Source organism: Eptesicus fuscus, chromosome 15 (genome assembly GCF_027574615.1).
Source record: "Eptesicus fuscus isolate TK198812 chromosome 15, DD_ASM_mEF_20220401, whole genome shotgun sequence".
Classification (NCBI taxonomy): Eukaryota; Metazoa; Chordata; class Mammalia; order Chiroptera; family Vespertilionidae; genus Eptesicus; species Eptesicus fuscus.
Genome location: NC_072487.1, coordinates 17,513,556 through 17,533,904, shown reverse-complemented (window position 1 = coordinate 17,533,904; position 20,349 = coordinate 17,513,556). Strand labels below are relative to the sequence as shown.

The window sequence follows — 20,349 nt, the reverse complement described above, 5'->3', positions numbered from 1 at the left end:
CCCTATCCTTGCTTCTGCTAGGTTGCCGGCATTTCTCTTTGGTGCCCTTTGTTTCCTCCTCTTTTTAAATGGTCTCTTCTGTGGCAGGCGGACTTTGGAAATCAACAATCTATCTTCTCTTCAGAAGTTGTGGTTTGCTTTCTTGAAAGGGCCTTTTACCACTGCTGTGGTTCTGATGTTTTTCTGGGATTTCTGATATAGCTATTACATTGTGATGTAGGCTTCTGAGAATAATTGAAGAAGACATTAATTGTTCACTTTGAGTTGTGGATTTTTTATATATACAGTAATTTGAATTTTTGAATTCCTCAGTATTTGCTTAGGAGTGGTTTGGATTTGCTGTCACCCAAGAGAGTTGGGTCCGGGGAGTTAGCACTGACAATTTGCAGGGAACGATTCATTAAAGCCACAGTCTCCAGGCTGGAGTACATCGGGAAACTTGAATACTTTCTAAGGGGCAGGTAAACATCAGTACTTTGAAGTGACTGCATTTCCAGAGCTTCAACCTCACTGTCTGCTCTTCACTACCATTTATCTGAGATCATGCTGCTTCTGCTTTCCCAACTCTCCTTCCTCCTTTGTAAAAGGAAAGTAGATCTATACTTATTTAGTATTTCTTAGACCATTGCTCTGAGGTCTTAAACCTTCAGGGCTTCAAACAGGGACAAGTCGAAATACTGACTTTGGCAGAGAAATTTTAAAATCAAGTTGCCATTTCTCTCTTCCACACAAGTCACACCCTTTCTATTCTTTATTTTATTTTTATGTTCAATGATAACTTATCAATATTTTCAGTATATTTATGTTGTTTTAATCAATAGCTGCTTTCACAATACAATGGCACAGTTGAGTAGTTGTGACAGACTGTGTGGCCCACAAAGCCTAAAATGAAGTCTAGCCCTTGGCAGAAGGACCCAGCCCTGGGCTAGTTGTTGGTGGGCCAATGAGTCCATTCATTCATTCATTCAACAAATTTATTTTGAGGGGCATGCTTTTATGTGCCAAGCACTGTGCTAGATGCTGCATATGTGTGTGGATGGAAAAGCTCTATTTACACTTATTCCAACCTTGTTTTGGGGAACTATTTTTATACTAATTCACTGGCTTTTAGCACTAAAAAAGCAAAGTAATTCTTAAAGAAGTTCTGCTAATTTTTCTTTTCTTTTGAACTTGTAGGTTATAGGTTTAGCCTTTAGTTTTTATTTTCTTCATCAGGAGCTTGTTGGTTTCTTTGTGAAGGGGTATATTTTCTTCTTGTTATTAGGGGGATGTAGGTAGATCTGTATAAGCCTTTCAGGCCCCAAAGACTGATCTTCACTTTTGTTATCGAAGAATTCATCAGTTCTCTTATTCGAAAATCTGTAGATACCTTGATTGGACGGGGGTGGAAGAATCATTTTCAGTGAACATGTAATCAGGTTAAGTCCCAATAACTGTCAACATTAGTTACTTAGAAATGTATTCGTGAAACTTCATATTTTAAAGTGGAATGAACTCGATAGGTATCCCTAAAAGCTTCCTCTCTGCAATTTAAAATTGCTCTTAAAGTGTTCTCAGAGTCTCTGAAGTGACTGCTTAATTCATCAATTATTTTTGATACACAGCGTGTTGATTTTTCAATATGAAATGGCACTAAGTTGTATTTCTCAGTCTCTTTCTGCAGTACAGCCATAATAGTCCCTTTCGCCCTTTTAAAAAATAAATGGGTGGTATTTTATGCTTGTTGCTGATGGATACTCAGTTTGCATGGCCTTTAATTTTGTAGCTGCTGAACAACTTTCTGGCAGTTTGGTTTTGGGGGTTTTAAGCTATTTTGATTGAATTTCTAATATTTTTCCTTACTACCTTGGCATTTGACCTCCATTTATCTGAATAGGAGAAGGAGATCGGGGGAGAATAAAGCACTAATCATTCTCTGGTGAAGGGATATTTCTGACAATTCTTACTGCGTGCTTGTGAGTTCATGCCAGAAGAATGTTCAACATGAAATAGATCATTAATCCAGACAGAATCCGGCAAAACTGAAAAGTGCACGTCCCTGCAGGAGTCTTTGTGTCATTCTTTCTGTTCCTGCAGAGAAGTCAATGGAGTTTGCATTGGAACATACTGTTCCCTGTCGAGAGGTATCTCAGGAAGCTGCAACTTCTCACGTGAGGAGGAGAGGAACCTAACATCCCTGGCCACTGGGAGGCTTGCTAGATCAATCTGTGTGATAAATGCCTCTCTGTTTTTACTTGCGTCATTTACTCGGTTCTAAGCCTCTTCTGTTCAGAGAATAGAATTACAAGTCTGCGCTACAAACTGCAAACAGTTTTTCAGAAATACAGACTAATTTGAAAAGTCTCTGATGCACCTCCTTTAGAAAGGGCCCAGTGATGTTAGGGATTGTTGATGTGAAGCAGTTTTACTGAATCAAGTAAAAATGTTTCTGATGGACTGAGGCACAGTCTGGGATTTAGATATGTGCCTTTAGGACAGAGGTTGAGCAACTCTAACAGAAAACCATCGGAATTACTGTCCTTTAGATTAGAAGGGACTTAAAAAGGCAAACTCAGTTCTTATTCCTATTATTTTCTACAGCACTACCTTGATAATGAACTCGTCTCAGACATTAAAAGACTGTGAAATTGCTTACATAAACCTGTTAGTCATTTTTTACACTTATAACCTTTAGCCCCATGTTATTGGGATAAGAAAGAATGTTATTTTTCCCATTGTTCCTGCTCCATTGATTGTGTCTCCTTACACTCCCTCTTCTCCCCTGTTTTGGTAACAGAAGCATCCTGTTTTAATTGTGTGTGCTGAATTGGCTTAAGAGGGCTTCACCACATCATGATGACTTGAGTCCTTTAATTGTGAAGGCAGTTTCTTTTACCTTCATTATGCAAAGGGCAAATAAGGCGGTTTTCATAGCCTAAAGGTTTTTATAAAGCTTTTCCTTCAGTTGGAGTAAAGCATCAGAACAAAAGGGAGTAGGCTGCTCTCCGGAATTGCTAGAAATAGCTTTTGGAAGTAAAATTAGAAGATAGCTATTTGTTCCTCTGCGGAGGCGCAAAGTCATTCTTACAGCACAAGCATTAGAAGCAAGGGCTCGGATTCTTTGGGGATTCATTATTTTTCCCGTTGGATGTAACAGCCATCACCATCTTTTACAGTGCATAAAGCACATTTGCATACAATTGTCTCAGTGTGGCCTTTACTGTTAACCTGGTGCTATACACAGAGCAGGTGTTACTAGTAGTATTTCCTTTATGGAGCTAGGGAAACAGATTGAAGGAGATTAATGACTTTGCCATAGTCACACAGCCACCAAATGGGAGAGCCTGGGGTTTCTGACTCCAATCATGCACTTTCCAGGATACCATACTGCATAGGGCCTTTGTAATCTGTGCTGTTTAGCGTTGCTAAAATTCTTGGGAAAGAATAACATGGGAGAAGTGTCATTCTCCGGAGAAACAAAAATAGAAACAAAATATGCATAATGTAAGCACTTAGAATGGGATAAATTCTCCAAAACCTCATAGACAAACAAAGCAAGATGTTCAGAGTCATTTGTGCATAAATATTCATAGGCTATATGTGCACAATACCTAGGTATTGTTCCTCCCACTTTATTTATTTATTTTTTGCTTCTTTTGCCCTTACTGTTGAATGATGGATTTAGTGTTATAGACCAGTAATTTCCTTCACACTTTTAAGATCTTACTGTATGAATTTATTAATTTTGAAAAGTCTGTTGTTTCTATAAATTGTTTCCTTGTATATAGTCTTTATTTTCTTCCATTTAGCTCTGAAGATTTTTTTTTGCCTTTTCGTGGTAAACAGTCACATTATAATGTATATAGATACAAACTTATTTTTACCTGTCCTACTTAGGACTTAAAGAATTAATGTCCTTCATTGATTCTGAAAATTTTCAGCCATTATTTCTTTAAGTAATACATTTTTCTGTTCCTAATGTTTAACCTTTTATTTCAAAACTAGAGGCCCGGTGCACAAAATTTGTGCACGGAAGGGGGGGTGTCCCTCAGACCAGCCTGCACCCTCTCCAATCTGGGACCCCTCAAGGGATGTCCAGTGGGATTGGGCCTAAACGGGCAGTCGGACAGCCCTCTCACAATCCTGGATTGCTGGCTCCCAACTGCTCGCCTGCCTGCCTGATTGCCCCTAACTGCTTCTGCCTGTCAGCCTGATCACCCCCTAACCCAGTGATGGGCAACCTTTTGAGCTTGGTGTGTCAAACTTCGCCAAAAACTGAGCATAACTCGGGTAGTGTGTCACTTTGAGGAAAAAACTAACTCCAAGACTCTAGTCGCAAATGTTTCGTCCTCGGGAGCAGCAAATGTTTCATCCTCGGCATGCGCCCGCCTCAGCGGCCGCGTGTCAGAAATGGCTACGCGTGTCAGTGCTGACACGCATGTCATAGGTTCGCCATCACTGCCCTAACCACTCCCTGCCAGCCTGATCAACGCCTAACTGCTCCCCTGCCAGCCCGATTGCCCCCAACTGCCCTCCCCTACAGGCCTGGTTCCCTCCAACTGCCCTCCCCTGCAGGCCTGGTTGCCCCTAACTGCCCTCCCCTGCCGGTCCAGTCACCTCTAACTGCTCTCTCCTGCAGGCCTGGTCCCCCCCAACTTTCCTCCCCTGCCAGCCTGATTGCCCCCAACTGCCCTCCCCTGCAGGCCTGGTCCCCCCCAACTGCCCTCCCCTGCAGGCCTGGGTCGCCCCCAACTGCCCTCCTCTTCCGGCCCAGTCACCTCTAACTGCCCTCCCCTGCAGACCTGATCACCCCCAACTGCCCTCCCTTGCAGGCCTGATCACCCCCAGCTGCCCTCCCCTGCCGTCCATCTTGTGTGTTGGAGTGATGGTCAATTTGCATATTACCTCTTTATTATATAGGATAACGTTAAACTTACAGAAAAGTTTCAAAATGTAGTACAGAGCGATGTATATGTAGAATGGAAAATTATTTGGCAATAAGAAGGAATAAGTACAGATACATGGGATGACATGAAGGAACCTTAAAAGTATTGTTAATTGAAAAAAGCCAATAACAAAAGACCACATATGTTCTATGATTTTATTTATAGAAAAGATCTAGAAAATGCATATTTACAGAGACAAAAAGTAGAGTTATGGAAGCATGGGAGGAAACGGGGAATAACAAATGATTATGGGCTTCCCTTTGGGGTGACGAAAATATCCTAAAATGGATTGTGATGATTGCAACAACTTTGTGAGTACACAAAAGCCATTGAATTGGGCCAGCCAGTATGGTTCAGTGGTTGAGCATTGACCTATGAACCAGGAGATCTTGGTTCTATTCCCGGTCAGGCTGGATCCCCACTGTGGAGCATGCAGGAGATGGCCAATCAATGATTCTCTCTCATCATTGATGTTTCTGTCTCTCTCTCTCTCTCTCTCTCTCTCTCTCTCTCCTCTCTCTCTTCCTCTCTGAAATCAATAAATATATATATATATATATATATATATATATATATATATATATATATATATATATTTAAAGCCATTGTATTCTACTTTAAATATGTAAATAGTATGGTCTGTGATTTATATCTTTTTAAAAAGCTGTTATTTTTTTTAAAAGAAATAAAAATAGCACAGACTTCTCGTATATATTTTTCATCTGTTTTCCCTAATGTTTACACCTTGCTTTCATCATTATAGCACAGTTAGCAAAAATAAGAAGTAAACATTGGTACAGTGCTATTGACTAGACTGTGGACTGTATTCAGATTTCATCAGTTTTCCCACTAATGACTTTTTACTGTGCCACGATCCCAGTTGTCATGGTTACTCTTCCAATCTACACTAGTTTCTCAGTTTCCTTTGCTTTCACGGCCTGGACGCTTTTGAAGAGTCCTGTTATTTTGTAAAATGTCCTGTGGTTTGTGTATACAGATGTTTCCTCGTGATTAGATATAGTATTTTAGAATATTACAGAAATAATATGCCTTTCTCTGTATGTCTTACCAGGGGTGCATGATGTTGGTAAGTTTTATTACTGGTGATGTTAACCTTAGTTGGTTAAGGTGATGTATCCTAAGTTTTTCCATAGCAAATTACTTTTTTTTTTGTAAATAATAAATGTCTCACAGGAGACACTTTGAGTCTATCTAGTTGTTGTCATGCTTGTCCTGAAGACTTTTGCCCACTGATTTCAATATTCATCAGCACATTTTGCCTACAACAATTATTCATCTGGTGTCTAATGGTTATTTTTTAATTTCTTTCATTGTTTCTACATTTATTCATTGGAATTCTTCTGTAAGGAAGAACTGTTACTTCTCTTTTATTCATTCACTTATTGAATTATTTATGCTAGTGTAGGCTCGTGGATATTAATTTGGCCATTGGGAACTCTCAGATGGGCTTCTATGCCCTTTCAACAAGTTCACCTCATTTTATGCACACTTCCTCACTTTTTGGCACCAGAATTTGCTCCAGACTTGTTATTTTCCCTATCCCAGCCCTGGAACCAACCACTTCTCTAAAAGCCATTTTAAAATTAAACTCTCCTAGGAACTCTTGGTGAACATAAGAAAGACACCTCATTCAAAGACATCTGACTTTGAACTTCCTTTTTTATATTTTAGAATTCTAATCTCTCTGATATATACTTAGGATACTTCCTACTCTTTGGATGCATAGTTTCAGTGACTGTGTTTTTCACTTATAGAGATTCCATTTGATTCTTTCCAGATTTGCCTTTTTCCATCATGCCCTATTATTTTACTGGGAATTAAATGTGTTTTCATCTCTAATTCTTTTAAGTGCTTTTGTGCTGCTTTCTACTTGTTCTGTTATCTGAAGGTCGTGAATGTCTATCCTGCCAGTTGTTTGTGCTGATTCTCACTCAGATTGGACTCATGCGTCATTATATGTTTTGAACTTTTTCTTTTGTCATGACCTTGTTTTTAGAGGGGTTTAATTTATTTTTCTGTGTGCGTAAATTTGGGTTATGTGTTATAGGAGTACCCTTCGAGAGTGGTCTAGGTGGCCCCAACTCACTGCCATTTTTTATATTAATTTCTCAGCTCAGTGGTTTCCAGTTCAACCATTACACTGAGGGTATTGCCATTCAAGAGTGCTGGCTTTATGTGAGGGTCTCGTTCCAACTCCTGCCTTATGAAGGCTAAAGGCCCTATCCTTTCCATGTGGGCATTTAAACACACGCTATCAGGTTATAGAAACTGGTAACTTCCTTATAATACCTCAGTACAGGTATTTCCTTCTTTGTTTCTAGCCCTAGGTAATACCCACCCCATTTTTTTTTTCTTTTCAGCTAAGCTATATATGTATAGAATTTTCTTTATCAATCATTGCAAGTGTGGCCCATCATATTGCTAGAACAGAAGTCAATCAGTTTTTTTAAAAACAAACAAGTTATTGGGTAATGTATAGAACATATCTCAAATGGAGCTTTTCAGATCCCATCTCCTGTAAATATGCTCCCTTTTCCAGTTTTCCGGTGTGGTTTTTTTTTTGTGTGTGTTTTTTTAATAAAATTCATCTTTCTTGTTGAAAGTATTATAGATGCCCCTCACTTTCCCCCTTCACCCTACACCCCCCCCCCCCCCCGCAGGCCTTCACCAAATTGTCTATGTCCATGGGCTATGCATATAAGCCTATAAGTTCCCTGGTTAATGTCTCCCCTCCCCATCCTGCCTTCCCTCTGAGTTTCTCCAGTCTGTTCCATGCTTGTATGTCTCTGGATCTATTTTGTTCATCAGTTTATTTTGTTCATAAAATTCCACATATGGCTGAGACCATCTGATACATATCTTTCTCTGACTGGCTTATTTTGCTTAGCATAATACTCTCCAGGTCCCTCCATGCTGTCTCAAAGGGTAAGAGATCCTTCCTTTTTACTGCTGCATAGTCTTCCATGGTATAAATGTACCACAGCTTTTTTATCCACTCCTCTACTGATGGGCACTTGGGCTGTGTCCAGATGTTAGCTATTGTAAATAGCGCTGCTATGAACATAGGGGTGCATATATTCTTTCTGAAGGGTGTTTTGGTTTTTTTAGGATATACTTCTATAAGTGGGATCACTGGGTCAAATGGGAGTTCCATTTTTAATTTTTGAGGAAACTCCATGCTGTTTTCCATAGTGCTCGGGGGTCACATAACTAGTTAGTATGCCGGAGTCTAGTTTGTTATTGGAATTAACCAGGCAAATTGTTCCACCAACTAAGAATGGCCATGCACCACCACTCCCCTTCTATTTTAATGTTACATTTTATTCACCCCTGTCTCTGGGCCAAAAACATCCCACTTTCCAATTCATTCTCCAAGTTTTTTGTTTTGTTTTAATCTCCACTTGAGATTTACCATTCCTCAGGCTCCAGTGCTGTCAGTAGTTAAGTACTGGTAATGTTATATACTTATTACTGTGCTTAGTACTAGGGAATGAGAACTAGTTAAGACATGGTCATTGTTTTTGAAGAATTTAATATCTAGTTGAGGAGGCAATTTACATTCACGAAAATAGTGAACAATACTAGACAGTATATAATTAAATGCTAAATTGGGTGACAGAGTTTTAAGTGTTAGAAATTGGAGGAAAGAAAGTGATAAAATGAGAGCCTGAATTGTAAGAGAAACTTAATTGTGGAAATGGAGTTTGAAGTAGGTCTTGAAACAACATAGATTGGAACTGGATAGGCATTTAAAATGAAGAGAAAGCACAGACAATTAGTGAGTATATTCATAAGATTTTAAAATTTTTTGAGGCTTCTTATGTGTTAGGGACTAGTGAAACATGGGAATTAGAGAGAGAATGGTGGACTGCTCTGACTATGGCACTACCAGATGAATCATTCAAAAGTAGCATTTTAATTTTATTTATTCCCCAATGCAGATATCGCTAGAAGCTGCCTTTTCTTTTTGATTCTAGTACAGACTGCTTTGACATTCCAGGTACCCATGAGCCTTTCCTCGCTATTACACGTGCTTTTGGTGCCTACAACATGCTTTTTTGGGGGTGTATTCTGACTTAAACTTTCCATTTCCTAGTGAATCTTCTGCTGAAGAAGGATTGTCCATTCCTTCTTCAAGTCCCATCTCAATGCTGTCTCGATACTCTGATGACTCCCATCTACTGATACCTTTCTTCCCTAGATTCCTCTTGAAACTACTTTCTGTTGAACAGAGTTCAAAATCTAATCATATACCTTTTGTTTTCTGATAATTTACAATTACATGCACTTCTTCTTTTCAATAGGTGTTAAGGTCTGTGAAGGGTTTAGGTTATGTTTTATATTTATTGTTCCTCTTTTTTTGTTTTTTTAAATTTCAAATACTGATGATTTGTAATATTAGAGCTACTTCTTTGTATAAATGTGCCCACTGTCATGCCTTGCACGTAGAATTCCTCTTAACTTAGTATATGTTACTGGAATCCAAATTCGTAGTCAACCTCAAGTCAAAGCACATTTTTTTTACTATTTCATGGAAAGTAGAAAAAAGAGCAACAGCACTAAATCTAAGTTTTTGTGATACTTTCCTCTGTCTTCTCTTTGAACCTCTCCTTAATCTGTGTTCTTAAGTCTATATTATTCATTTATCTTTGACATCTTTCCACTGACTACCTCCTGTAGCTTTTCTAAATAATTTATATGTGTAGATGGAGATAAATTGTGTGTGTTAATTCAAGCTTAAGAGAAGAGGTTGGAGTGTTTTAGAAAGATTAATCCTTGTTCAACTCTATCTAATTGATGTGTGTTGGCACTGTTCTTGCCTGGGTTTTAAATTTTTAATAAAATATCTATAAGGGAAGAACTCATCTGTTGTAGTTGGAATTAAAGTTACGAAGACATTTGAATATCCATAAAACCAGATATTAAAATGAACTGAGAACACTTGGTTTAAGGAAATTGAGCTTAAACATTTTTCTTAGGTTTTAGTTTTTACTTGATCTCTTAGCTTCTTAAAAAAAAATCTGAGATTACTTTTAAAACGAAGTCTTAAATTATTATTTTAAATAATATAAGTATTCTTCTACCCTCTTTAAAAGCTTGTAAGATGATTTGAGAGTGTTCAATTTATATATATTAGCCTCCCGATTTTCTGGGTGGTGCTGTGGTTTCGGCGGTGCTGAGAAACTGCAAGGACTGTGGGCCCCTGGCCTTAGAAGTGTCCTAGCGTTAGCTTACCCTTCTGTGTTTCAGAGACTGCTTCTCCAGCACTGAAGGGAGCTAATCTGGAATTTAATGTCAAGTGTGTGCCTGAGAGGGAGAAGTGGGGGAAGGGGCGGGAGGGGGAGAGAGAGAAATTTTTTCCAATTGCAAGAAAGCAATTGTATGAGACAGGCTGGATCTTCTTCAGCAACAGTTTATATTATATTGGTTTAAATGTTTTTAAGGGCAATACCTTATGAAATCTTAACTTCTAGGAATGTTCTTTTCTTGAAGTCTCCTTATAATAAAAGATAGTACTCTTGTCATGGTGATGTAAAGTACCGCCTAGTAGAGTCAATAATACTGTAATAACTATGTATGGTGGTACCAGAGGGTACTAGACTTATTGAGGGAATCACCTCTAAGATACATAAGCATCTAACCACTATGCTGTATACCTGAAACTAATATAATATTGAATGTCAACTGTAATTAAAAAATAAAAAAATTTTGAAAAAGATAGTGCTCTTTACTAATGGCTTCTTAGGAACTGAAATTTGGTTGGGCATTCACTCTTCATTTGCTTCGCAGGTTGTTTGTATTCGCTCCACTTGGAACGCTCTCTCCCCGAAGCTGAGCTGTGACACCAGACCTCTCATTCTGAAGACGCTCAGTGAACTGTTTTCTCTGGTTCCTTCCCTAACAGTCAACACAGCTGAATACGAGGTAGGCGTTTGGAGCTCAAGACATTGTCTGTTTCTGCACTGGAAAGACGTGTGCTTTTTAATAACTTTTGGATAAAATACTTGTAATTCTTTGCCCAAAATCCTTCAGCATGTTTTGTTCTGAGAACATGTTGATATCTGTATGGACCCTTAGGAGTAGGGAGGATAGATATCCTTATCAATTCTGAGCCTTTAAGACTCATTTACATAAAGGATACCAAGTTTTTATTATGAGGGTATAGTCAAGATTTTAAAAAGTCAGCATGTTAAAAAGTGTTTTGGAAATAATAGAATTCATCAGACCAACAGTTTAAATTCATTTTATTGGTGTTTTAAGTTCTAAAAAATGTGCAAAGAATCTTCCATTACTATAGACATATTGTCAGTTTGCTCCTAGCTTTGCCATAGAGATTTGGTTTTTACATGTTAGTTCACATTTTCTACATACATCTGTCACCTTCATCTATACTCTTCAATGAGGATGATTATAAAACCAACCCATCTTAGAAGAGGAAAATAATTTTATGACAACTCTATGTTTGTCATCTTAATGAATTGAAAAACTTGGTGAAAGATGCTTTGCTGTAAGATTCATAGATTCCTGCTGTTTCCTTCAGTTATCTCTTCTGTGAGTGAAATAGAGAAGGTGTTGAATTCATTTATGCCTCCTCTTTTGTGACCATATTCCCTTGCATGTTCATTTTTTTTCCTTTTCTTTCAAAGAGCAGCAATTGATTTTTACTTCTTGGTGGACTTTTAGTTTGAGTCACAGATTTTGATAAACCACTCCTCCATCATATTCCAATATTAGTCCCTTTCATGCTTTAGATCATGTGATAAGACAGTAGGAGATGGTTAGGTTTCTAAATTTAATAATAAAATCCCATTGTATTTAACCCTTTGCACTCGCTTGCTTTTTTCTCGATTCCTTTATTCTAATGCTAACCGTGTCGAGTCACACTCGACATCCGAGTGCAAAGGTTAAAATATCAGTGTATCTAAGTGATGAGTCTGTTTCCAAGTATTTTCATTTTATGAATGGTGGTAAATACAGGTTAAGTCAATTACTAGGGGTATAACTTCTAAGGTGATTTAATTTCCACTATTTGCTACTTTAGATGTTTATTCTCGGTTTTATCTTTGTCTTAAAATTTTACTCTGATGTGTATTGACTTTTTCAGAATTTCAAAGTTCAAGTCCTCAGCTTCCTCTGGACTCACACTCAGAACAAGGTACCGTCACAAGGGGTGTGCCTGACACAGAACCAGGCTGGGGCAGGAACTACCAAATAAGGTTCTTAGAATAAAAAAGGGGACACCCTGAAATGATGGCTCCTTGATTTTAAAAGAATCGCACCTGTCCAGAAGTTCAGACTTTAGAAAGTATTCTCGATGTGCTCTCATGAAGACGTTTTCACCATAAAGTGCACTTGCTACTTTGTGAAGCTGACATTTGTCTGAAGAGGGACAGTTGCCATTGTCTCATGTTTGTAATGGTCCTTCCCTTTCCCGCTTTGTCCCTCCCCCCTCAGCAAGCACATCAAACAAGCCAACGCCCAGTCCATTTTTTTTTTTTTAATATTGTTTCCAATAAGGAGTATAGAGAAGAGGGTGTGGATGATGTATCCAACTCATACGTGAAAAAACTTATATTCCCAGAGGCTAACGTTCCCTGCTGGTAGCTGGAGCATCAGAATCCAGTTCCAGGCCTATCTGACTCTAACCCCTCACCCCCTTCCACTAAGCCCTACTCCGTCACGGGGGCCTGAGATGATGCATTACTTTATGTTTAATGTCCAAACTCGGATAAAATCCTAGTGCTTCTGATCCCTCTACCCAACGCTTTTCTCTCCATTTTCAATTGGGATGGAGTAAGCTAGTCAATACCATTCCTGGAGCACTGGCCATAGAACTTTGAGGGTGGAAAGGGAGGTCTTCTCCCTCCAGAATTGTTTATTACACGTTGTTCCTTTTCTTTGTCTCACCTTTGTCCTGCCCAGGACGCGGTTGTAGCAAATGCTGCCTATCGGTCTCTGTCACACTTCAGTGCCAGCGAGCACACGGTTCTGCACCTGCCCGAACAGGTAGGCTCGGCTGCTTTCTCGCTGCTCTCTTTCCTGCTGGGCTTCACCCCTTGATGTGTAGCTCCCCTCCCCTTAGGAGATTCGTACCTGATGGCTGTATATGTAATTATAGGTATGTTGTCTATGAAAGATAAGAATTTATATCCATTACCTGTTTAAGCTGTAATGAACTTAGACGGTAGGGGTGTTGGACATCACAGAGAGTGACTTTAAATCTCTTTGAAGAAGATGGAAGACGCCTGTGGTGCCAATGGAATCTCCTTCAGGTGACTGGGTGTAGGGCCGTGGCTCACTCCAGAAGATCTGTGCCACTGTAGGAACCACTTTGCCAAGTTAGGACACCATCTTGGACTTCAAATCCAAGCTTGGCCTGCACAGACTAAGATCTATGTTGCTTGTGCAACCGAAGATCTTTGTTTGTGATATAAAGATGAGGTGCCATGTGAAAAAAAAAATCTGTTATTTATTCGTTTAGTGTGAAATGGTGTGTACGTTATCACCAGAGAACTGGATGAGGGAAGTATTACTGTCTTTTAAGGGTTAACTCATAGTGTGAAATTAACGTAGTGTTTAGACTAAACTAAAAATACACAAGCTTTTCTAGTATCTATGTAATATAGACAACTTTAAATTATTAGGTTGTCTGGAATTAAGTGTCTGATTTCACATTTAGTTATGAGTAACATTACGCAGAATCTGTCCTTGAGGCCAAATGGCAAGAAGTTTTGATGAGATTTCTTGGGCTCCTAGGGCATTAAAATGGGTTTTCTTTCTCATCTAGATTGAGATTATATGGAGATTAGATACCAGTAAAAACCAGACAAACTTCTGTCTATTGAATTGAATAGGAGTCACCACATAAGTGGGACTGAAGGACAGGCTCCTGTCAAACCAAATCTAAGTAAGGCAGGATTTCCCATGTCCCCAAGCAGCTTGGCTGCCTTGTCATGCAGTTATCACAAATGGGAAGACTTAAGAAACAGTGTTTTATGACTCATAAAATTAAAAAAGATGGGACTTCAGAGGCCAGCGGTGGGTGGCGGGGTCGTCGCAGAGTGGGGCGGGGAGTTTGGTGTGGGGGCGCTGCAGCGAGGGTCATAGGGCAGGGGTGTCCCCGGGTTACCCAATGCAGCCCCTGAATGAGCTCGTAGTATTTTCCTTATAAGATTGGGCCCCAAGGCTGGCGGCGGTGCCGGCCCAGAGCCTAAGAGGATTATAAAGGTCAGGCGAAGTGGGGCCAGGGGTGAGCAACCGGTTAGGCGAGAGATGAGGGAGGTATAGGGAGACCTCTGCCGCTGTAACTGTTAGTCCTGGTCCATGATGACGAGACCACTGCTCAATCTGCGTTCTGGAAACCAGGTGATGGAGTGTGTTCTGAGAACGGACTGAGACTGGGCGGGAAAACATAGATGGGACTTCAGACTGCGCTATGGCTACTAGCAATACCCATAGCTTATGGAAGGGAGGGAAGGGATGGGGGAGGGAGGGAGAAAAAGGTAAAAGAAAAAAAAAGCTACATGCAAATTTGGTGTGCAATCTCCTACAAGTAGATCTGGGAAGATACCTTTTATTATTATTATTATTATTATTATTATTGTAGTTGTTAAGTAATTTCTAATTTACATCACCGAATGAAAATTACCTTTATTTTCAGCTCTCATTCTTGTACTATTACAGCTGGAATAAATAGCTTTTATTAAACAACTTTCACATTCACTTGGCTGTTTCATCTCTACCTCTTCAAATATTGATATGTTTATATTTTTTCCTACTTTAGGGTTATGTCCAGTTTCTGATTATGGTTGTTAGAATTTATACTCAAATAAGTACTATTCTCAGTCAAATACTAGGTACTTCCTTAATCTAGCTCTTCTATATTGTCTGATCTCTAATAGCATATGTAGCTCTTCATACCTCCCTGCACAAAGGGTAGTGACATGCGTAGAGTTGGGGTTTCTAAGTCTGCTTGGGTTTTCACCATCAGCACAGGAAGAGCTGTAAAGGAAATCTCTAAGGCTTGTCCTTTGTTAGCCATGCTTTTCAACCTTTTCTTCTGCCCTAACCCCCTTCAGGGATGTGAATAGTGGTTCACTATTGTGAATATTTGCAACTGGGATTAAGATGAACAGACAAAAATGGTTTAAAAGATTCCACCTCTGATGACCGTCTTCTGATCTAGGGAACCTGCCTCCCCACCGAGAATCATTGCTTCCAAGACTGCACCATGCATTCCTCTTCTTTTTGTTGATTAATGATTTTCAGTTTGGCTGTTAGAATGCCCAGGACCGAAGTCCAGAAAGCGATCCATGTATTCACATCCCAAACAAGTCCCCCAAATCCTCAAAGGCTTAGGAGACATCCAAGTCAGCGTGCCACTTCTGCTTTGTAGATGTTGACAGTGAGGCCCATTTTCCAGAAAAGCTTGTTTTCAATTATCTGAAATGTCCCTGCCAGGTAGGAACTAATATAATACAAAAACTACGATTTTGTTGTTGTTGTCAGAGACTACTTCCTCTGTATTAAGGGCGATTTCAATTACTCACAAAGCTGAAAGTTGCCTGTACTTTCCAGTAAAAGTATGTCTGTCCACCTTTTCTTTTTCTGCTTGTGAAAACTTGTGAAATAGTCTTCTAAATGAGCACAGTATGAATTTCAAGCAGAAATATTTAAAAAAAAAAAGGTATAGTGGATCCTTATCAACATGGTTACATTTATGGATTGTAATTCAGCTACTTTTGCAATAAGCACTGCCCTTTTTTCAATTGACTGAAGAAAGATTTCTTGTTGATTGATGCATTAATTTAAAACTGTGAAACTTGTTGGAAGCTAACAGGCTGGGGGAACAAAGGGTATTAGAGGAGTGGCAGACATCAGAAAAAAAATTAGGGTTGACTAAGACACTGCATCTAAGGCTAGATGAAAAATGCCGTTGGGTAATAGATTTGAATGAGATACCATGTGAGTTAGGGATTTGAAATCAAATTCAGTAACTCATCTTTCTTGTCATTGGTGTGTTTTTTTAGGAAGTTCTGTGAGATTATTGGAGATAGACACTTAACACGTGCGTTGGTTTAATAATTATTTATTGGACATATACTAAGTGCTAGGCTATCTATGTGTTTTGTTGGTTTGTAAAAATATTGTTAATTACTTGAAACTTTCAAATCTAAAGTTGGTCAAAAAATTTGGGGGCCTTTATTGAGGACTTGTTGATTCTAATGTTAAAAAATACACATAAGCCCTAGATGGCTTGGCTCAGCGCATTGAGTATTGGCCTGTGGACTGAAGAGTCCCGGTTTTGAATTCTGGTCAAGGGCATATGCCGGGGTTGCTGGCTCAATCCCCAGTAGGGGGCATGCAGAAGGCAGCCAATCAATGATTCTCTCTCATCATTGATGTTTTTCTCTCTCCCTCTCCTCTCCCTTCCTCTCTGAAATCAACAAAATAAAAAGTACACAAGAGTGCTTCCTCCTTTTAGTTTGTATTTCTTTGGGTTTTCATTTTGTTTTATTAGCTACTTATCCTTCTCCTCTGCCTTTTTTAGCACCAAAAAAAAAAAAAAAAAAAAAAAAAAAAACAAAAACAAACAAACAAACCCATAGAGAATTGTTTTCCTGATAAAACAATAATGGATAAACATTTAGGTAGAAGATTGACTCTCTTCTCTGACTTGGGTTCATTAAAAAATATTTAGCTATTTAAAAATTAAACTTTTTATTATAGAGGTCTTAAGATAAATTGTGTTGATTTCTGGAGTCAATTTTAGAAGCGAGTAATATAAAAGGACTCATTATGCATGCTGGGTTGGTATTAATGTGGTGTAACCTGTTCGTCTTTGATTTAAGTGAATGTCACTGCATTCATCAGAAGCTGTTTCTCTTTTTAAATGAATTTATGCAGATACTTGACATGTTCCAAATAAAATCCTCTTTTTCTGCACCAACTCCTGGGTTTTCATAGATTATACACAAACAAAGGTGGTTGAAAGGTTATCTGGCTCAGAACCCATAGGAAGGCATTTTGTAGGATACGCTTTCCAGTATTCAATTTGAAGCAGATTTTAAAAATAATTTATCATTTTATACTTGGCTCTCTATTAAAGTGTCTCCACTGAAGCTTAGCTATTCTTGGAAAGGCATAGTTGTGTGTGTACATGCGTGTGTGTTTGTGTTTTAAATATATGTACAGTTTTCCTGCGTGTTTTAGCAGCTAATGTAATATAATTGCCCAAATTAAGAAATTTTAACAGATTTTTTTTCCTATGATGTCTCTTGATGTTCCTTAGTTGTACTCGTATTGATCATAGTCGTTGCACACAAGCTATGGGAAGAGACTGGAGCTAGCACAGGGAAGCTGGAATAAAGGCCTCTTTAAGAGATGAGCAGAAAAGGACAGAAATGTAATGGAATCAAGTTCTAACAGTAGTGCTAATCGGTTCGGGAGAATCAACTCGCATTTTAAGAAACAAAATTGAAGGAGTCATCATAGCATTATAAATAGGCAGGGTATGTCATTTATACTTAAATCATAGTACATCTGTAGTTTCCTTGTTATGAGATGCAGACATATGCTATTTACTATATAGCAGATAGATTAATATAGGTGTTCAGTTATGTGCATGTGAAATTGGGCAACTTAAGTTGGATGGATGAGTGTATCAATTTTTTTTACCCCCAACCTAGCAGGTCTTTTTTTCATGGCTCTCAGAAATATTGATGGCTGGGTGCTGTGACTCATTTTAAGTAATTTAGGTTGACTGTACAGAAAGACTGGATAGGCTAAAATGTGTGCAAAAATGATTGTATCCCTTTTATAGTAAATGATTCTGGAATTAGAAGCATTTGATCATTAGAAGCATTAGTTCATGCACTAGCTAAGGTCCTTCTGAAGGCTATGGTGGCTTCTGCTTCTTACTCTTCTGCTTATGCCACTAACACCTCCCTCTCCCTCTCCCCACTTCCTCTTCTCTTACAGCCTTCCTTCCTTCTTCCTTCCTCCCTCCCTCCTTTCCTTCCACCGCCTTCCTTCTTTATAAACAGAATAATTGAAACATGAATCACATTCCATATCACTCACCTATTTAAAGCATACAATCAATTATTTTAGTATATTCAAAGAATTATGCCAACTAATCACAGAGCAACCACAGTCTAATTTTAGAACATTTTATTATGAGTTAATTCTCATTACCCTTTCCTCTCCCTAAGCCCTAAGCAACCATTAATCTATTTTCTGTCTCTAAATTTGCCTGGCCTGAACCTTTGCTATAATGAAATTATATAGTATGTGGTCTTTTGTGACTGGCTTCCTTAATAGCATATTTTCAAAGATCATTCATGTGTAGCATGAATGGTACTTCATACCTTTTTATGACCAAACTAGAGGCCCAGTGCACGAAATTCATGCACAGTGGGTGAGGAGGGGAAGGGTCCCTTTAGCCCAGCCTGCACCCTCTTCAATCCAGGACCTCTTGGGGGATGTCTAACTGCCGGATCAGGCCTAAACTGGCAGTCGGACATCCCTCTCACAATTCTGGACCACTGGCTCCTAACCGTTCACCTGCCTGCCTGCCTGATCACCCCTAACTGCCCCCCCCCACCAGCCTGATCACCCTAACTGCCTCTGCCTGCTGACCTGATTGCCCCTCACTGCCCCCTCCTGCTGGCCTGGTCACCCCTAACTGCCCCCTGCTGGCTTGATCACCCCTAACTGCCTCTGCCTGCCAGCTTGATCACCCCTAACTGCCTCTGCCTGCCAGCTTGATTGCCCCCAACTCTCCCCCTCCCCCGCCAGCCTGGTCGCCCCACACAGCTTGCTGCTCCGTTGTTTGGTCACCCCTCACTAACCCCCCTGCTGGCCTGGTCGCTCCATGCAGCCTGTTTGGTCATCCATTCGGTTGCGATGGTCTCTTAGGCTTTTATATAGATAGATAATATTCCAAGGTACAGATATGCCACATTTTGTTTATATATTCATCAGTTCATGGGCATTTCAGTTGACTCCGTTTGTTTGTTTTTTTGGGGGGGTTAGCTATTATGAATAATGCATTCACATTCATGAACATTCACGTGCAAGTTTTTTGTGTGACTGTATATTTTCATTTCTCTTGGTTACATATCTAACAGTGGGATTGCTGGGGCATATGAACTGTCTTTAACGTGTTGAGACACTGCCAAACTGTTTTCCAAAGGAGCTGCCCCTTTTTACATGCATACCAGCAGTGTATGCGGGTTCTGATTTCTCCACATCCTCGCCGTTCCTCTGAGTTTTCATCTGCGCCCCTCCCCAAGTCTCCTATCACCTGTGAATGTGAGGAGCAGCAGGGCTTCCCAGGGCTTGGATGGCCTGGCGTGGTAACGGGTGTTTCCGATGTAGACTCTAGCTGTAAGCAGTGCTGTCTGCTCCCCCAGTGTGTTGTTCAAATGCTTTTCCATTTGTACTGTGATGTGTAAAAAGTCAGGAAGTAAGGCAAACGGACCCAGACCAATTCCTTTTGGGGGAACTTTTTTGGCAACTGGGACTTGTTAGAATCTCTGAGATAACTCCTGATGATACTAACCCTGGCAACTTCTGAGTATGTATGTAGACCAGAGACACCGGGAGAACTCCGCTTGTCAGAACCGAAAGGTTTGCAAATGCGCCAGGGATTCTCTGGTATGCACTGATGTCAGCAAATGCCCTGTGTGAGCATGGATTGTTATCGCTGTGATTGTGGCTGACGCAGGCTCTGAGAGCCAGGCCAGGCCCTCTATTGACTCAGAAGTAAGCCTGTCTGAGCAAGTGCTCGGGCAGTCAGCTTGCTTTCCCCCCTTCACTGTTGTAGAGGACACGAGTTACGGTTGAAAGGCTTCATTGGAGTTGAGGTTATTATGCTTAAGAGAAGCATTTCCTCTTTTTTTCTTTTCTTTTTTAATCCCTTGCAAGAACCCCGGCTCAGTGCAGTTCCTAAATGGAACAGTGCTTTGGGGACCTATGAGGAAGGCAGTCGGCAGGAATTGTTAATTGTTTCTAAAAATAACTCCAGAAGACAGGCTAATGGTAATGACTGGGTTCTGGCACTTTATGGTTATAGCAACCACTTTTATATATTTTGATTTCCTCCCCTAATGCTTAATTATCTCCATGTGGGCATTATGATGGTGTATCATTGAAAGTATTAAAAATTTAATTAATTGCTTGACAGTTATATCTTGTGGAAATTACAATAGTGGTAATCTTCAAATTGCAAATCCCACAATAAACTGTAGCTACCAATTACAGATTTTAGTGTTTTTATATTCTCTAGCAACAAATTGCCAAGTCTAAAATAAAGTCAACTAAAGCATTCTGTTCCTTCCTGATCTCCACTATACATTCTACTAGAGGATTTTTAAGCTTTGTCATATAGATGTGGGTG

At 39.6% G+C, this 20,349-nt stretch overlaps 1 protein-coding gene and 2 non-coding genes across 3 annotated transcripts in view; all 3 read left to right on the top strand.

The window, feature by feature from the left end:
- Positions 1 to 20,349, top strand: part of FOCAD (focadhesin) — a 243,842-nt gene that overhangs the window by 119,514 nt on the left and 103,979 nt on the right. Inside the window, exons 15-17 of the mRNA XM_008145042.3 lie at positions 10,737 to 10,871; positions 12,052 to 12,102; positions 12,870 to 12,953. Coding sequence (XP_008143264.2) covers positions 10,737 to 10,871; positions 12,052 to 12,102; positions 12,870 to 12,953 — 270 coding nt within the window. The remainder of the gene's footprint in view (positions 1 to 10,736; positions 10,872 to 12,051; positions 12,103 to 12,869; positions 12,954 to 20,349) is intronic.
- On the top strand, positions 14,072 to 14,205 carry LOC114232790 (small Cajal body-specific RNA 17). The gene has a single exon (XR_003618889.2). It is a non-coding gene; the product is annotated as a small Cajal body-specific RNA 17 (non-coding RNA).
- Positions 14,265 to 14,347, top strand: LOC114232786 (small Cajal body-specific RNA 18). The gene has a single exon (XR_003618885.1). It is a non-coding gene; the product is annotated as a small Cajal body-specific RNA 18 (non-coding RNA).